A 16,681-nucleotide genomic window follows, 5' to 3' on the forward strand; every position below is an offset into this window, starting at 1 on the left:
AAAAAATTAAAATATCACGTTTTTAGTCTATTTTTGCTTATTTAAAAGTCCATTGTTCTCTTAAGCATTGCAGTCAAATGTCTCAATGGGTTACTGTAAATAGTACATGGTTGAAAAGATTAAATAACTAAAATAAAAAAAAAATTCTTCTTAAATTGTTTCAAAAGTACAATGAAGAGATGTTCTTTCTGTCATCTGTAGGTATCAAAGTGTTCTTTCCTTCTCTTCTTCGATGTCCCCGACGAGGTCATGAAAGAGCGTCTTCTGCACAGAGGTAAGACGAGTGGAAGAGCTGACGATAACGAAGAGACAATCGCCAAGAGAATTCTCACCTTTCATAATCACACGCAGCCCATTCTAGACCATTATGGAGATAAAGTAAAGAAGGTAATTAATTCCACTATGCTTTAGCTTAATAAATCGTGGTCCCGTGGTGGCTTCGTGGTAAGGTCTCGACTTCGGAACTGGAGGGTTTCATGTTCGAGGCCCGATTCCACCGAAGAACCGTCGTGAAAACAGATCTAGTGCACATTAAAACCGTCGGGGCCAAACGACCTCCCGCTGGTGTGGTGCGGATATTTGGAAAGGGGAGACCAGCTCAGGGGTCTTCCTCGTCATCTGATCGCGGTTCAGAATAACAAGGTCCGCCCCAAAATAGCCCTAGTGTTACTTTAAATTGGGACGTTAATATAACTAAACTAAATTTAATAAATAGTGATAATGTAAAACGAGGCCTTATATTGACTTCGCCTTAGGAGTCTTGTTATTCTTCAGAATTATTTTTAGCGCAGAGCACAATAAATTGATAACTAATTGACTGTCTTTTGTCTCATCACAAAAATCAGACAATGGACTAATTATTGAGCTAAATATTTAATGCATGTCAAGGATTATTTCCATAGTAAAATTAAAATTAAACTCTTTTTTTTTTTTTTTTTTTTTTGCTTATTTATGGTTTGATATCTAATGACACTCTTTTCTTTTAAAAAATTCTCAAAACGTTCAGACATGTGAAATCAATAAACATCAAATACGTGCGCCTTTCTTTATGTTATAGGGGAAAAAATGAACAATAAAAAAATCGTGTAAATATATTGTTCTATATTAAATGCTGTCTTAAAATTCGACACAATTCTTCTCAAAATCAGTTGCCATAGTATACAATTTATGATGAAGGAAAGTTTTTCATACCTCCTGTGTAATGTATTATTCGATATTTATGATATGTCTAATTAGTTAGAATTTTGAAACTTAATATCCTGCTTTTCATTATGATTTATTTCCCTCCATAATTATTTATTTTTCCATAAAAGAATTGTATGAATATATATATATGAGTTTACGAAATTTAAAAAAAACAACTTCAAATTAGCACCAAGCATCACCATTTTTATCATTTTATTATTCGTAACAGTATGTTATTATGATATCGAAAATTTTTGATATACGTAAAAAAATGACAGCAATCATTAGAATAATTTTAAAAAATGGAGTCTATTTTTAAATCCGCGTTCTAAAAAAATGTGAAGATTTCGTATATATTCAGTGGATAAAATTTCCAGCTTTTTCTGTCCTTGTCATTTGAGGACTGAGGAAGTTCCAAAATTACGAAGTCCGCTCAAAATTAGTCTCCATTTAGCTTCAAAACAGAAAAATGATCCAACTAAGTTAAATTAAAATACATTTTTAAGATACTAGAAAAACTTAATTTATTCGTCAATTGGCAATATAAAGTATTCAAGATTTTTTCTAAACTCTTAAGTTATCCAAAGAATAGAGTTGAATAGATAAATAAGAAAGAAATAAAAAATGTTTCACTTTATAGAGGCGCGTAAGTTTTTTAACTAATTCCAAATCATGAGAATTGTTTTAGGGTAGGTTTCTTAAACATTTTTCACTCACTATCGCGACCCTGTTTTCGTTCTATAGCAAGAGGCCAAAATTGATAAAAAAATAAAAATGAAGCTTTAATTAATAATGAATAAAGGAAATTCATTTTAAATTCTTAAATGGATCCTCGAAAAATTCTGATCAAATGATTTTTTTGTTGCTATTTTTGTTCTTTTCCCCCTATTCCCTATCCCCCTAAAAAAAAAGCTATGTGAAAATTTTCCTTTTCCCAATATTCCAAACCAACTCTATTTGTTTGCTTTTCATTCCCAGTAATCGATTCTAATACTGTTTTTCTGTACTATGGCAATAAGAAAATGAAAAAAATAAATACCTTACCGAATACAAATAATTATATATTTATTATATAAAATACTAGCCGCCTTTGGCGACCAGCCGGTTCGCCAATCTTAATGTTCGTTAAAATTTTAATAATTAAATATTTTATGCAATTCCTACTTTAATAGCTTCATCAAAATATTTTAAAACTTCGAATTTTGATAGTCATATAATTCTATTATAAACGCCTTCAGTCATAACGTAATATGTATCTCTCTAATTTTCTGTTAATTCCCGTAGAATGTATACTATAAATTAAAGGGGAAAGGATTAATCTGCAATTAATATAATAATATTTTTTACTGAAACAAAGTATTTCTTTGTAATATGATTACTGAAAACAGTCACTGAACGTTTAAACTTTATGGGCACTAAAGAATATCTTTCCTAATTTATGTAATATTTCAAGAATTTGTCAACAAAATATTCTCAGATTCATTATGACCAGAACGATTAATTAATAATGTTTAATTTTAAATGCATCAAACACCAAGAAAATAAAACGAATCGTTTAAAATAATCGGTTGAAAACAGGTTTAAAAAAAATTAAAAAAACGATGTACTTAAAACTATAAGCGTATACAAAAAATATATAACGAACATAAATACAATTTAATTACAAAAACATGCAACTAACCTAAAAATAATTTAAATCATCCGTTGATAATGGTTGTCATGTCAACAATCAGAACACAATGCGCATGCGTGAATTTTCAACGCCAGTTACGGTAACGCAAATGCGTGAGTTTTTCTACGCCAGTTGGGGTAACGCTATGCAGATTAGAAATTTTTAATTTCCTTTATTCTGTTTTATTTTAATTCAAAAGTACTTCAGAATGAATCTGAAAGATCGATTCATTAACAATGTTTGATTTTAAATGCATCAAACATTAAGAAAATAAATAGAATCGTTTCAAATAATCAGCCGAAAATTCTTAAGCCTAGCCTAAAAACTGAAGCCGTACTCATTTGGCGGTGGCGAAAATGAAAAGATTTTTTTGGCGGGAAAGTTAGTTTTTAATTAATAATTAAAATTCTAATTAAAAATTCAAAAAAAGGGCTATCCTATCTTTTAAGTTAGATCAAACTGCACACGGTGTGCAAATTTGATTAAAATCGGTTAAGTAGTTTAGGAGTCCATCGCGGACAAACAATGTGACACGTAATTTATATATTTTAAGATATATTCATACATATATTTATATAATAATTAGATATTATTATATACATATATAATATAGATATTATTATATACATATAATAATATAAATATTTGGCTCCATAAGCGAGTCCTATAGAATTATACTTCTGACATGAAATCAAATTCTGACTGTAATAAATAAAATTCAAAGAACCATTGTGAAAACATTTGAAAATATAACGGTGTATAACTATTTTGAAATGAGCCATTTAACATAGTTCATTCAAGCAAATAATCCAAAATCAAGCACAACAGATATTGATTTCCAAACGTCCCGCTAAGAAGGTAAACAAAGCTAACAACCGGAAAGTCTAGTAATGACTAAATGCTTCACGGCCTCATTCACGCGTCTGGAAAAGATTTCGCGCTGAAACTGACGTATCACAGCCTGGAATAAAATTGAGTCAGGTATTAGTAAATATTCCTGAAAAAAAAGAAAAAAAAACTTTTTAATATAATGTTTATGTCGCAAAAAAAATTTCTATAGGAAAGAAAATAAAAAAATATAAAATGTTGGATAAATTAAAATTAAATATTTCCTTCCAAATTTTCACAATTCAAGTTACTTAGATCTGTCCCGTAGAACTAAAATTTACTATTGTTTTATGATCATCTTTCCCTTTTGCTTTATAACAGTTTTAAACTTAGATAATAAAGTATTTTTTTTTTCCTACTCAGGAGGACTGAATTAAATATAAAAGCAATTAATAAGCGTGTTTTTGGCAATATTTAGTTATATAGTCGGTTGCGCGGCCTGGCGGTGGTCTGATGGTAATGTCTCGGCTTCGGAACCGGATTGTTTCAGGTTCGAGGCCCGACTCCACTCAAGAACCGTATTATGAGCGGGTCTGGTGTATGTTAAATCCGTCGGGGCCAAACATCCTTCCGCTGTTGTGATATGGGAGTTTAGAGAAGGGGTGCCAGTTCAGATATCATCCTCGTTGTTTGAGCGCTGTTCAAAATTACAGATTCCTCCCATAATAGCTCTAGTGTGGCTTTAAAATGTGGCGTTAATATACCTAAACTAAATTATTCAGATGCCATTTTTATTTGCGTTTGTTTCGTGACCGGTAGCGTAGAAAGCATCAATGACAACTTAAACATAAAGTTTGCTTTTTTTTTTCTCTTTATGGTTATCGGCAGCTTAGCATAATAATGTGCATAATGTAAATAACTTAGCATAACGTAGTTTTATACTTTCACAACTTCTCATCATATTTAATTTTAGAAAGTGATTTAAACTCATGAATGCTGATTTTGCTTCCATAACGTTCGTAAATCTAATATCTGAAGGCTCTAACTGGTGCGTTAAATTATGGGGGAGGGGAACCTAAATTGATTTTATTAAAGCAGAATATTTATTATACCAAATGTAAAATCATTTTATTATATCAAAAACATTATGCCCTATAGGCTGATGCTCTTTCAATTTCTTAAAATCCATTAAATTTCTTTAAATTCATATTCCAAGCAGCGAAATAAAATTTAGTCGCGAAAAAACGTTTCTGCGATTTCTAAAAATATAAATGTTTTATTTTTTACATATATTTAATATTTTGATAGAGTTATAACTATATATGATTAATACTATTCACCAATACCTATTATTCTATTTTTCATTTAAGAGGATTCGTTATAGGAAAATTACTTATTGCATCGATTCTTTTGAAATAATTTCAGAAAAATATCTTCCTATCTTCTCTGCTCTCCCCCACTCCATAATCTGGAACTTATTAGATTTGAACTGGCAAGGTTATATCAAGTCTCGGCTGACATAATAAATAGACTTGCCAGTTCAAAGGAAATAGAAATGATAACAGGGGGAGAAGAAATTTTCAATTCCTCATATTTCTCCTACTTTTGCATAAATAATTTAGATCAGATGAATTATTGCTTCATCACAACAATTTTTTGTAGTTGCAATCCCTTAAAAGAATAGCAAAATGCTTTTCAACTGCTAATTTCGACTGTTTTTTAACTTGAGCATGTGGCATCTTATTAGAGAGCTCTCGTCAGTTCAAATCTTTTTTATTTCATAGCTCCAGTCTTAATGAAAACAGAGATGAAAATGGCTAAAGAGGATAAAATGTTCTTTTCCCAGATGATTTTTATATTCCTAATATGACCTTCTAAATATTATGTAACGACAAAAAAAACCTGTGGCCTTTATCTTATAAAAAAATATTAGCTCATATTTATCTTATCTTCGATGAAACAGATTGTCACTCACTGTTTCACTCATTCAGAAGTTCTCGACTTTCTCTACTTCCTGCTTCCTTTAAAATGAAAAGTAACCTCGTTCAAGCTGGAAAATGCAGCTTTCGTGAAATATGAAAGTTTATCATGATATATAAATTTGTAATTTATTTAGAAAATACAATAAAATAAATAAATAAAAATAAATCAACAAATTAAATTTTTTAAAAATAAAATCTGCTTTCGCAAATTTCAAGTTATCATGTAAAAACATTATTTTTTTAGTCACGTGGCATTAGTTCGATAGATAAACAACATCATGTTCTCACATGACTTATATTTGACAATCACCAACATTTAGAAAAGTGATTGGTGTGTTTTTTTTTTTTTTTTAATCTCAAAATTGTTTGAGTTTCAAAATTTTTTTAAGAATATATATATATATATATATATATATAATAACTTTCGATACCTCTCGCTGTTTCGCGTTCATTTCCATTTTCTTCGGGTGATAACTTCTTACGACCCTGTCTTTTATTGACTAGACAGGAGAATCGGGTACATGGCGGACATTTGTGCCAAGTTAATTTTTTTGGCGATAAGTCATCAGATGTGGTAACCTTCTTTCTAATAACCCTAAAAGCGAAAGATTGATGCCTTAAAAGTGATAAATTGCCAATTTTTTGCCCTTGCATTTTGAGACTTCAAAAACCCCAAACCAAAACAATATCATGTTCTCACGTGATAATAACACAAATAGACGTATGGACTGAATTTAGTAAAATATTTCTGGTATGTTCTTTTCGAGAAAATTTTGACTTACAAAAATAAAATTAAAAAAAAACTGTTTTTCTCAATATATATATATATATTGAGAAAAACAGCATATATATATATCCCTAAATTTTGGAAGCAAGTGGAAAGAAAACAAGAACCATTAATTTTGGCACGAATTATTTTCATTAAAAATGAATTCTAAACTTTACTACTGATGTTGAGATGAATACGTACTCATGTGATACAGCTTAAATGAACCGAACCAAGTTAACGCGGGAATTCATTGCGTATCTAGCAGAAGAGAATAGATTTCAGGTAGTCCAATGTGTAGTAAAATCATTTGCATATTCTATGAAAGATATTGTTCCATTTATCATGTGAATTTGACGTACATGAATAGATATTAATGACAGACTTCAATCAATCTAAAATTTCAAATTGCATTTTCGAGTTTTCATGAGCTCTGTATAGAGATATGTTAAAAATTTATTTATTTTCTGTTTGCACAACTTAATTCTTGAGAAAATATTTGTTTCAGCTTCTTTGTTGAAGCTGGCAAATATCCCATTTAACTAAAACTTTTATTTGAAATATAGGGCTGTTATAAACTAATACCAAATAATGTTCTATCTCCCCTTTAAAAAATAATTTAACAAGAATTGTTTTTCAAAACATTTCAAAGTGACACTAAGTAAATAGTATTGTATCAGCTACCTTTTTTGCTCCAGTTCTAGATTTCCTTTTTCTAGTTTCGGGTACATAAAAGTTTTTTAAAACTCGATATATTGTTTGGAATTATGCCTAATCTTCAAACCAGAAAAGCAAATCTAACTTTCCTAAAATTTTAGTTTACCTTTCCGGTTTTTTTTTCCGTAATTTTAGTTTTTTTTTAAGCGTTTTAAAACTTTTTCTTTTACTTTCATGGCTTTTGTTATAACATTCAAAAGTACTTTTATTTAATCCAATCAATAATATTGGAACTACAATAGTATTTTCTCAGAATTTTTCGTTATTTTTTTATACTAAGTTGTTTCGTTCAAATAAATTTTGAAAAAAAAGAAAATACAATTTTGACATATACTTTTGTAGAATATTAAATTTTTTCATACCATATTTTTTTCTTGTCAAATATATCAATTATTTTTTAATACACTGTAATTATATTCAAAACTAGCCTCTTTTGGCGATCAGCCGGTTCGCCAATATTGATGCTCATTAAAATTTTCAATTAAATATTTTATGAAATTTCAGTTCTAATAGCTTCTTTATCAAAATATTTTTAAACTTCAAATTTTTATAGTCATACAATTCATTCATATTAATATAAAGACCTTAATCCATAATGTATTATCCCACTAATTTTCTGTCAGATCCCGTAAAATTTCAATATTAAATTAAAGTGCAAATGATTAAACTGCATTTAATATAAAAACTTTTTTTTTACTGAAACCATTCATCTTTTTTTTTAAATATGAATATAGGAAATAATCGTTGAGTATTTACGTCTTATGTGTACAACAGAATAATTTTCATAATTTATGTAGATCTCAAGAATTATTTAACAAAAATTTTTCAAATTCATCATAAATTTAAGTTTTTAGTTTTACTTTCAAAAGGATTTAAATAGCGTGAGTAATATTATTTTATTTCGTTTCGGTCTATAAATATAATTCAAAAAATTATGAAGTCCAAATTTTATACAGTCATTTGGTCCTAAAGAATCATATTCTGCAAATTATTTTTTACACTTTTCTTCGTTTTTTTCTAAACGCATCTATCTTCTGCTATTCAAATCTTAGCGATTTGTGAATTCTGAATGAAATAGTTTAAAAATATCTGCATTTTCATAATCTTAGGCCAATTAGTCTTGAGAGATCCTCGGCACTGATTGGGGTATCACCTTCGAGACGGTCGATGAAATGTCTAAATAGTGATATCAATATAATATGATAATAATCAAAATAGTGGTCTTCAAATTTGCAAAAATAAATCAGTTTTAAGTATTGAATTAGTTGATTGGAGTGCAACTCTTTTTATTTATAATATTAGTGTGTGAAGAATATTTTGTTAAATATGATTCATAGAGCAGAGAATCTAGATAAAAGTTAAACATTCGTAATTTATTAGAACTTTTATTGACTCAAGTTACATAAAATATAAATATTTACTTCATTTAAATAATTTCAATACATGTTTTTCTATTATTAAAGGTTTACAAATTAGCCGTTAGGCCCTGAATTGAAAGGATATATATTAAACTATGTTAGCCTTAAATAAAACTGCTTTTTTAATTAATAATGTGGATATTATAAGCGATCATAGAATGCTTTGTCTTGCATTTACTGTTTAGAAAATTGTTTATTTTGCAATAATAGTTAACTTCTTTTTTAATTTGCACTTTCATATCTGTGATGGTAACACGTTGATAAAAGCTAATTTTTCCTTATTGAAGCGTAAAATGCTCGTGCAGGTTAAATTTTATTTTGATTTTTTGGGAAATAAATTGTTGAAAAATATGGTTTAAATATTTTTTTAATTCATTAAATATAGTAACTTAAGTTTTTGATCAAAACATTGGCATCATTAAAAAGATAATTTTTTAAACTTTAATTTGATGTAAAAATAGATTTTGTGCGGTTATATTTTCGGAAATTATAGCAGAAAAACGTCAAAATTTCGCTTCATTTTTAATTAATTAAAAATTTAGAACAATCGCTCCAAGGTGCACATTCCCGACCTCCAATGTACATATGTGCCAAATTTGGTAGCTGTAGATCAAACGGTCTGGCCTGTAGAATGCCAACACACACACACGCACATTAAGCTTTATTATATGTATAGATTATTTCAATTATTAATAATTATTTTGTGATTATATTAATTAGTTGATATCACTGTGTGCAAATCAACAAATTTCGACTAGTAAAGAAAGATACATATGAAGGTAGATTTAATCATATACAAATTACAAAATTACGTTAGCTGCCGGCCCTCCATTAGAAAATCTATATCTAATCTATTGCTCGTTTTTTATGTTCTACATGGAATTTTATGATGAATTTTTTAATGAATGGTGGATGTCAAATAATCGTGTTTTTTCCCCCTTTCAGATACCAGCCACAGGTACGGTGGATGAAATATTCGCTGAAGTAACCAAAGTAATCGACAACTTCAAATGCTAGTCATTTACTTCCTTTCAAACGAGCCCTGCCGTCATCCCAAGCAAAGTAAAGAGGATAAACGCCACCACTTCACGAAATTTTTCTCCCAAAATGGTGCTGCACGTTTCAAGCTCAACGCTTCTTGAAATTGGTTTGAAATATATCTAGAAAAATATATTTAAATTGAATTGATAAAAAATACAGTGAATTTAGTATATGTTTGTTTTATAACCAGACCTTTAATTAGATTTAAAGGATGTATTTTTGTGGCACATTTTTACTAAGAATGCTCAATAATGTTCTTCCTCATGGGCTAGTAATTACTATGCCATGGATTTTAAGAACGCAGATTTTCTTCACGTACATGAAAATGTGAGTTCATTTTACACTTATTTGAAGCTTTTGAAACAAAGTATGTCGCAGAGTAATTTTGAAGTATTGTTTACAAGTTTTTTTCAGTCATTTTTTTAAATTTAAATTATAATTTATGTTTTGAGCACGAAAATAGTTTTAGCTCTGGAGCTCATTCCAGAGGTGTTAAGTAGTTTGTTTTTTGAGGAATCTTTTTGAAAAGTAATTGTACTGTAAAAATTTTGAAAAGTACTATAAAAATTACATTTTCTTACACATGTTAAAAAATAAGCAATTGTTCTACTGTTAATAAAATTAGTTCTTTTATTGTTGAATTCAGTTTTTTGTATTCATTTTGCTTTCATACATTTAAAAATAACACCCTATCTGAGAATATTTGAGATGAAATTGACAATAGGTAAAATATATCATGTTTGAAAAAAGGCTGTATTCTGTACAAAATTATTAACAATGAGGATATAGATCTCACACATTTCTTCAGATATCTCAATTAGAAGGTAGAATTTATCACAATCTGATGCCAGAATTTCAATTTTGGAGCTGGAGGATTATGGGTTCGGAACTCGATTCCACCAAAGATTCATCGCATATGTAATTTATATTAAATATTTCAAAACTTAAAGAGTTGAACTTAAGTAATTGCTGCTGAAATTTTAAGAAAGGGTAGGTGCTGATTCAGAGAATATTTTCATCATTAATCATTATTTAAAATTACGAGATCCATTTTAAAACCACTCTCTTATATTTAACATGGTACGTTAATGTTATGAAACTTATCTCAGTTTGGATGGTTTTATCTCTTGAGATTTGGATAAACCAAACTTTTAAGTCTATGATATTCGAAATATAGACTCCTGTGTTAATATTCCTTAAATCTATTATCTCAAAAATTAAGGCCTATAAACTTAGTGAGCATGTTTTAAGGATGAGCAATCTATCACTCTGTAACTGGTTTTAATTTATTGCTGCAATGGCACTATATAATGTACCACGTAAAGAAGTGTTTATCTTGCATTGAAAAACAAAATTCTAGGCCTTTTATTGCAATAGAAATAGTAACAGTGACATATTCCAAGTAGGAACTTATGAATTTTCTGAGAGTTGGTTGTCTAAAAACTCTGATTGAGGAGAGGACACAAGCAAGTCGTTTAAAAAGACAATTATTAAATTTGCTAAATGACTGAATTTATAAAAAATACAAATGTTTCGAGTTATTATAATATCTACAAGCATCCAACATCTGCTTAAATAATATTATATACATACAAGTATGGTTTACGAGCATTCATAATGAATAAATAGGCATATTTGCATTTTTAGAAAGTTATAAAATAAAAATAATAAATAAAATAAATCACAAAGAGATATATTTTTTATTAGAATTTTTTACTAAATCAACATAATACTTTCAGTGGGCGGGATTGCAGCTTCCAGGCTAAAAGAATACAATAAAAAATTATTGCTTTTCATTCACTGTGAACGCTTAAGCATTCAGTTTCTTGATTCAACTTTTGAAATCAATAGAATTTGTTGCATAGTTTCAAGATAGTTTCAACTCCCAACATGCATTTATATTTTTCTTTTAATTTTATAAAAACAGTTTAATTAAAACCTTTGATATGTTATCGACCAAGTCTAGCAAAATCTTCATTCCATTCTGTTTCAAATACTCATCAAGCAAACGCTGTTATAACAAATTTTGCTGCACTTTTTTTTATTTGTACATACTTTTTTTTATTTATTTCTCCTTTTCAACAAATAAATGGAAGTTCTGTATATAAGTTTCATAGTTCATTTACTTTGAGTTTTTCAAATGTTTTTTACGAATAGGAGTCATTGCATCAGTTTCAGATTTTCAATAAAAGCAAAAATCATTGTTTTGCTAAAAATCATTGTTTGCATTTTTGTCACTCACTAAAAAAGTTAAAAAAAAAAAAAAGACGAAGCTACAAGAGAATAATTTGTTCTTGAGTAGTGGTCACATGGATTTATCATTTGGCAAGCAACGAAATAACATTTTTAATATGGGAAAAGTACTTTGTAGAAGCTGCAATGTTAAACATCATTTCATATATCCAGTATTCAATGCTTATAAGTATTGAATACTGGATAGATGAAGTGATGCTTGCATTTGAAAATTATTCACAGAGACAAACTGAGTAAAATGTATCCTTTTCAACTCCTCTTTATCTCTCTATTAAAAATAAATTAATGTTTTCAGTTTTAAAATTTATTAAGTTTTTCATAATGTCAGTTAGTATTTCTTAAATACGAAATGAAAGTTAATATTTTAATTACTTTTCACCATAGCTATCTGCTTTCTGTAGTCCTTCTGGTTTAAATAACACTTACCAGAAAAAGCTTGGACTTATTTATTAAGAATTAAATTTCAAATAATTTATTTGTTTGGAAGGTCTTTCTGATATACTTCCAATAAGAAATATTAACCTAATAATTATGCTTATATTGCTTTAGTTCCTTTTTATTTTTAAAAAAATTGAGTGACAATTTCCTGCCATGAATACCATCTATAAGTTGGTTCTCACACATTTCAGGTTGTCCAAAGTTTTACTTGTCTTGGTTCTATAGTTGCTGATGACAATAGCATGGTCAAGGAGATTCAAGGTCGTCTAATGAATGCAAATAAATCCTTTTACGGACTACAACGATTTTTTAAATCCTCACTACTATCAAGAAATACAAAATTTTTATTATATAAAACCCTTAATTAGACCTATACTTACCTATGGCTCAGAGACCTGAACCCTGACCAAAGCTGGAGAAAATAAAATAGCCGTTTTCGAAAGAAAAATTCTGAGAATCATCATTGGTGGGACAGAAATCAACAATGTTTTGAGAAGACATAACTTTGAGCTATATAAATCTATAGAGAGTCAGATATAAAGTTCATAAAAATAAATCGGATGAACTGGGCGGCTCATATATTTAGAATGGATGATGATTCCATATTAAAAATAAATTCTTTTACATAAACCTCTAACAAGTAGGGAAAGGGATAGACCCAAAATGAAATGAATGGAGTCAGTGGAGACAGACTTCCTGGATATCCAGGAAAGAAATTGGCGCACAAGTGTCAAAAGTAGAATGCGGTGGAACAGAATTTTGAGGAAGGCACTATCCCACCCTGGGTTGTCTAGCCAAATATGATGATGATGATGATTAATGTAATTGATTGGCAGTTTAATAATAATAGACAATTATGTTTTGAAAGGAATATTCCTCAACAGTTATATAGTTATTCTGATTGTAGGGTGTAATTTGCAACTTCAATTTTTAAAAATAGCTTGACGAATGGATGCTCTTTTTGTGTTACTTACGTATTTGTTTCGATACGGCGATTCTTTTTTTCGAATCATAATAGAAGCTAATCAACCATTACGATATTTTTATAATTTGTACAATTTTTCAAACTTTAAACCGCTACTGGTTTTATTTATTTTTCCTCTATAAAATGTGAAAAAATACAATAATTTGAAGCATCAGAAAGTTCCATTAATATTTTACCTACTTAAAGCATTACATTATTTTAATGGATGATAATTAAATCAGTTTCCAGTGAAGCAATTTTTCTTCATCGTTTTATGTATTTGTACACAAAAAATTAAGGAAAAAATAGGTTTTTAATAGAATTTTTTGATAGATAACAAATGAAAGATCTAACATGGGATGTTAATGCGCATTTCTAAAGTCATATTATGTATATAAAACCGTTTGCCCACTTCTGGTTTAAATATTCGTGCAAACAGACTTTCATATTGTTACGAACTTCATTTCACTACTACCAAGTCCGTAAAATCTCCGGTTTCGCTTATAATGGGTGTATGGTATGAAAGCATTCAGCAGGCCTCAGTAGCAGGCAACAACGACGTTTATTTAACACGAGGACAATGATACAAAGACGACAAATATGTACAGCCGAGATGAACACACAGCAGCACACAACAACAGACAGTAGCCCACAATTAGAAATCGATCACAGCTCATAAAGCGGTCAGACAGAATACAGCGGGAGAGGGGATCTTCGGAGTTTTCCTCTACGGTCTCTCCAAACGGCTGAAACTCTTCACTGTTTCCTCGCTTTAGCTGTATCCGACTGCCAACCCACTACTACACGACTGGCTACTCCACATACTACACGATGCTGCTTCTACAATAAACGCCAGGACTCGGCTACAGCAGTTCAACACTCGCTTGAGCTCTATACAACGCTGGACTAGGGATGACGAATATTTTAACAGCGGTTATTACGTAAACAATATCCAAAAGTCACAAATATCAGTAATCAATACTTTTCAAAAAGAGGTGTGATTCAAATCCTTGACATGATCTTACTGGTGATATTTCAATTAAAGGTCTTGGATCATGATAGAAAGTAACAATCGATACGATCTATCCAATGGAAGCTCTCAAACAAAAATTCAATCATTTAATCTGTAAGTGGGTTGAAAAGTGAACGGGCCGTTTATTCTCAGAATTATCGTGTCATTGAATCCCATATCACTGAAAGTGGAGCTATCACAGGAAAATGTTCATAATTGAGAAGTCATCTCTCCGCTATGATAACCGCTCGCTTGACTTTCCGATATTTGAATTTGACAATGCGTTATCCCACTAAGATCATTTCTAATTGCCTGAGACATGATTCTCTAATGGCATGCATTTCTTTCACTCTGCAGGTGCCATCTATTAGCAGAATATAGAACTAAAACGAACATTTTAAAGAAATGACTTTTTTTAAATTCAACTTTTCAGAAAATGGTTTACTCCATTTAATAATAATTAATAATTTTTAATTAATAATATGATTGAAATAACAGATATTTGGAACGAATATTTAAAAATAACAATAGCAAAATTATTTGTTATTCAAAAAGATCTGGGATTATTGGCTTGGCACCCGAGCAGTAGCTAATACAGATGATTGTAAATCAGTCTTTCCGGTGATTCAACTAACCGTGCTGGGAAGCAACTTTACAGGCTTGTAACAATATGAAAGTAAACTAGTAATGGTGTTATATCCTCGACTCTTTGGTGCACTTACATACCATAACACTTAGTAACATAATGAAAAGCGAGTAGGCAATTTTTATTTCTCTATCCAGTTCAAATTTTGAATTTATCCAAAATTTTGATATGTAAAATTTTACAATTCAGAATCGTATACCAAATTTCATTTCTCTAACTTTTATTTTACTTACATAAATAAATAAAGCTTCAAAAGTCAAGTTTTTGATGGATCTGATCCAAAGTTTTGACATACATCTGATCGACATAGTGATAAAATCGTGTGTCAAATTTCTTCCACGCAGCTTTACATTTTTAAGTAATCAGAATAAGAGTTGCATTTTTAAATAATCGGTAAAAAAATAAATTTTGAGAGGTTACACAGATTTCGTCCAAACTCTGATAAATATCTACAATTTTGAATAACTATTCATTTACCAAGTTTCAATTATTCGTTCCAGTTCTTTCCGTTTATAGTGTTCCCAGACAAATTTTATTCCAAAAATGTTTTTCTGAGGTTCGAGACTTGATAATTCAATCAATTCTCATATATATATATATATATATATATATATATATATATATATATATATATATATATATATATATATATATATATATATATATATATATATAACGATTCTTTTTTTAATATAGTGCACTTATGAAAAGAGAGAAATTCTGCTTTCTATTTTGACACAGGTTAATAAATATGTCGATAATTGCATATCAATAATAAGATTTTTAAAGAATTTTTTTAAAAAATTAAGACATCTTGAAAGAAAATAAAAGCTAAGATGTTCATTAATCTCATCACAATATGTTTTCTTGAAGGAAAAATTTTATCTCTTTTAGTCGATAAGAGATTGAAGCATCTTTGGGAGAGAGATTGAATCAGAAATTTTAGCATTTTAACCAAAGTATTTATATTGCGCAAGTGCACTATGCCCATAACGTGTCGCCATCTACCGATGATATCTTAATTTAGCAATTCTGATAAATTTGATAATTTAGATAAATTTTAATATTCTAGTATTTCAGTACTTTAGATAAATTATAATGTTCAATTCTTTAAAATTTATTGGTTATCTACTAATTGCTCTATAATTTAAATCATGTGTTAAATTAGTATTTATAAAAAATTTTTAAGAATTAACGGAAATGCATATTGTACCTGTTGTTAAAGTTCGTAGTCAAATGGCTAACACAGAAAATGATATATTACACTTAGTGATTAATGATATATATAACTTAGAATCCCAATCACATGACAAATGTATCTGCGCTTGTCATCCATCCATCCACAAATTGTCACATGTTGTTGTCATCTCCAGAACTTTTCTTCAGCGTTATGTGGAAATGATCCCAATCCCAAAATTAAATCAGGGATTCACATTTAACGCGTACGATGTTTGCTTGAAATGATTATAGTGAATTCCAAATTATTCTAGCTATCGAGCTGTGTTTTTGTCAAAATTTTCAATGATATGAAAAATATTTTTAAATTATATATGAAGCGGTTGAAATTACTCAGTTTTTTTCAAAGAATCAGATTATAATGAACATATTAATGAATGCAACTTCATATTTTTTGGCCGAGATAATCTCTTCACTTATCTATTTTTTTTCAAGCGTTATTCGTGATAAAGCCGATGGATAGGAATTGAAAGAAAAGTAATGAAATGGCTTTTGAATAGAACTGAACTGAGCATTAGTACAT

General features: G+C 29.2%; 1 protein-coding gene across 2 annotated transcripts in view; it reads left to right on the forward strand.

Annotated features, from left to right (window-relative positions):
- The window catches only part of LOC129985188 (adenylate kinase isoenzyme 1-like), a 32,083-nt gene extending 21,833 nt beyond the window's left edge, over positions 1 to 10,250 (forward strand). For both annotated transcript variants that reach the window (XM_056095118.1, XM_056095117.1), the window contains 2 exons: positions 202 to 387; positions 9,514 to 10,250. In XM_056095118.1, the coding sequence (XP_055951093.1) occupies positions 202 to 387; positions 9,514 to 9,585 (258 nt within the window). In that variant the 3' untranslated portion in view covers positions 9,586 to 10,250. The remainder of the gene's footprint in view (positions 1 to 201; positions 388 to 9,513) is intronic.
- Positions 10,251 to 16,681: the final 6,431 nt, after the last annotated feature.

This window comes from Argiope bruennichi, chromosome 9 (assembly GCF_947563725.1).
Source record: "Argiope bruennichi chromosome 9, qqArgBrue1.1, whole genome shotgun sequence".
In the NCBI taxonomy this organism is placed as follows: Eukaryota; Metazoa; Arthropoda; class Arachnida; order Araneae; family Araneidae; genus Argiope; species Argiope bruennichi.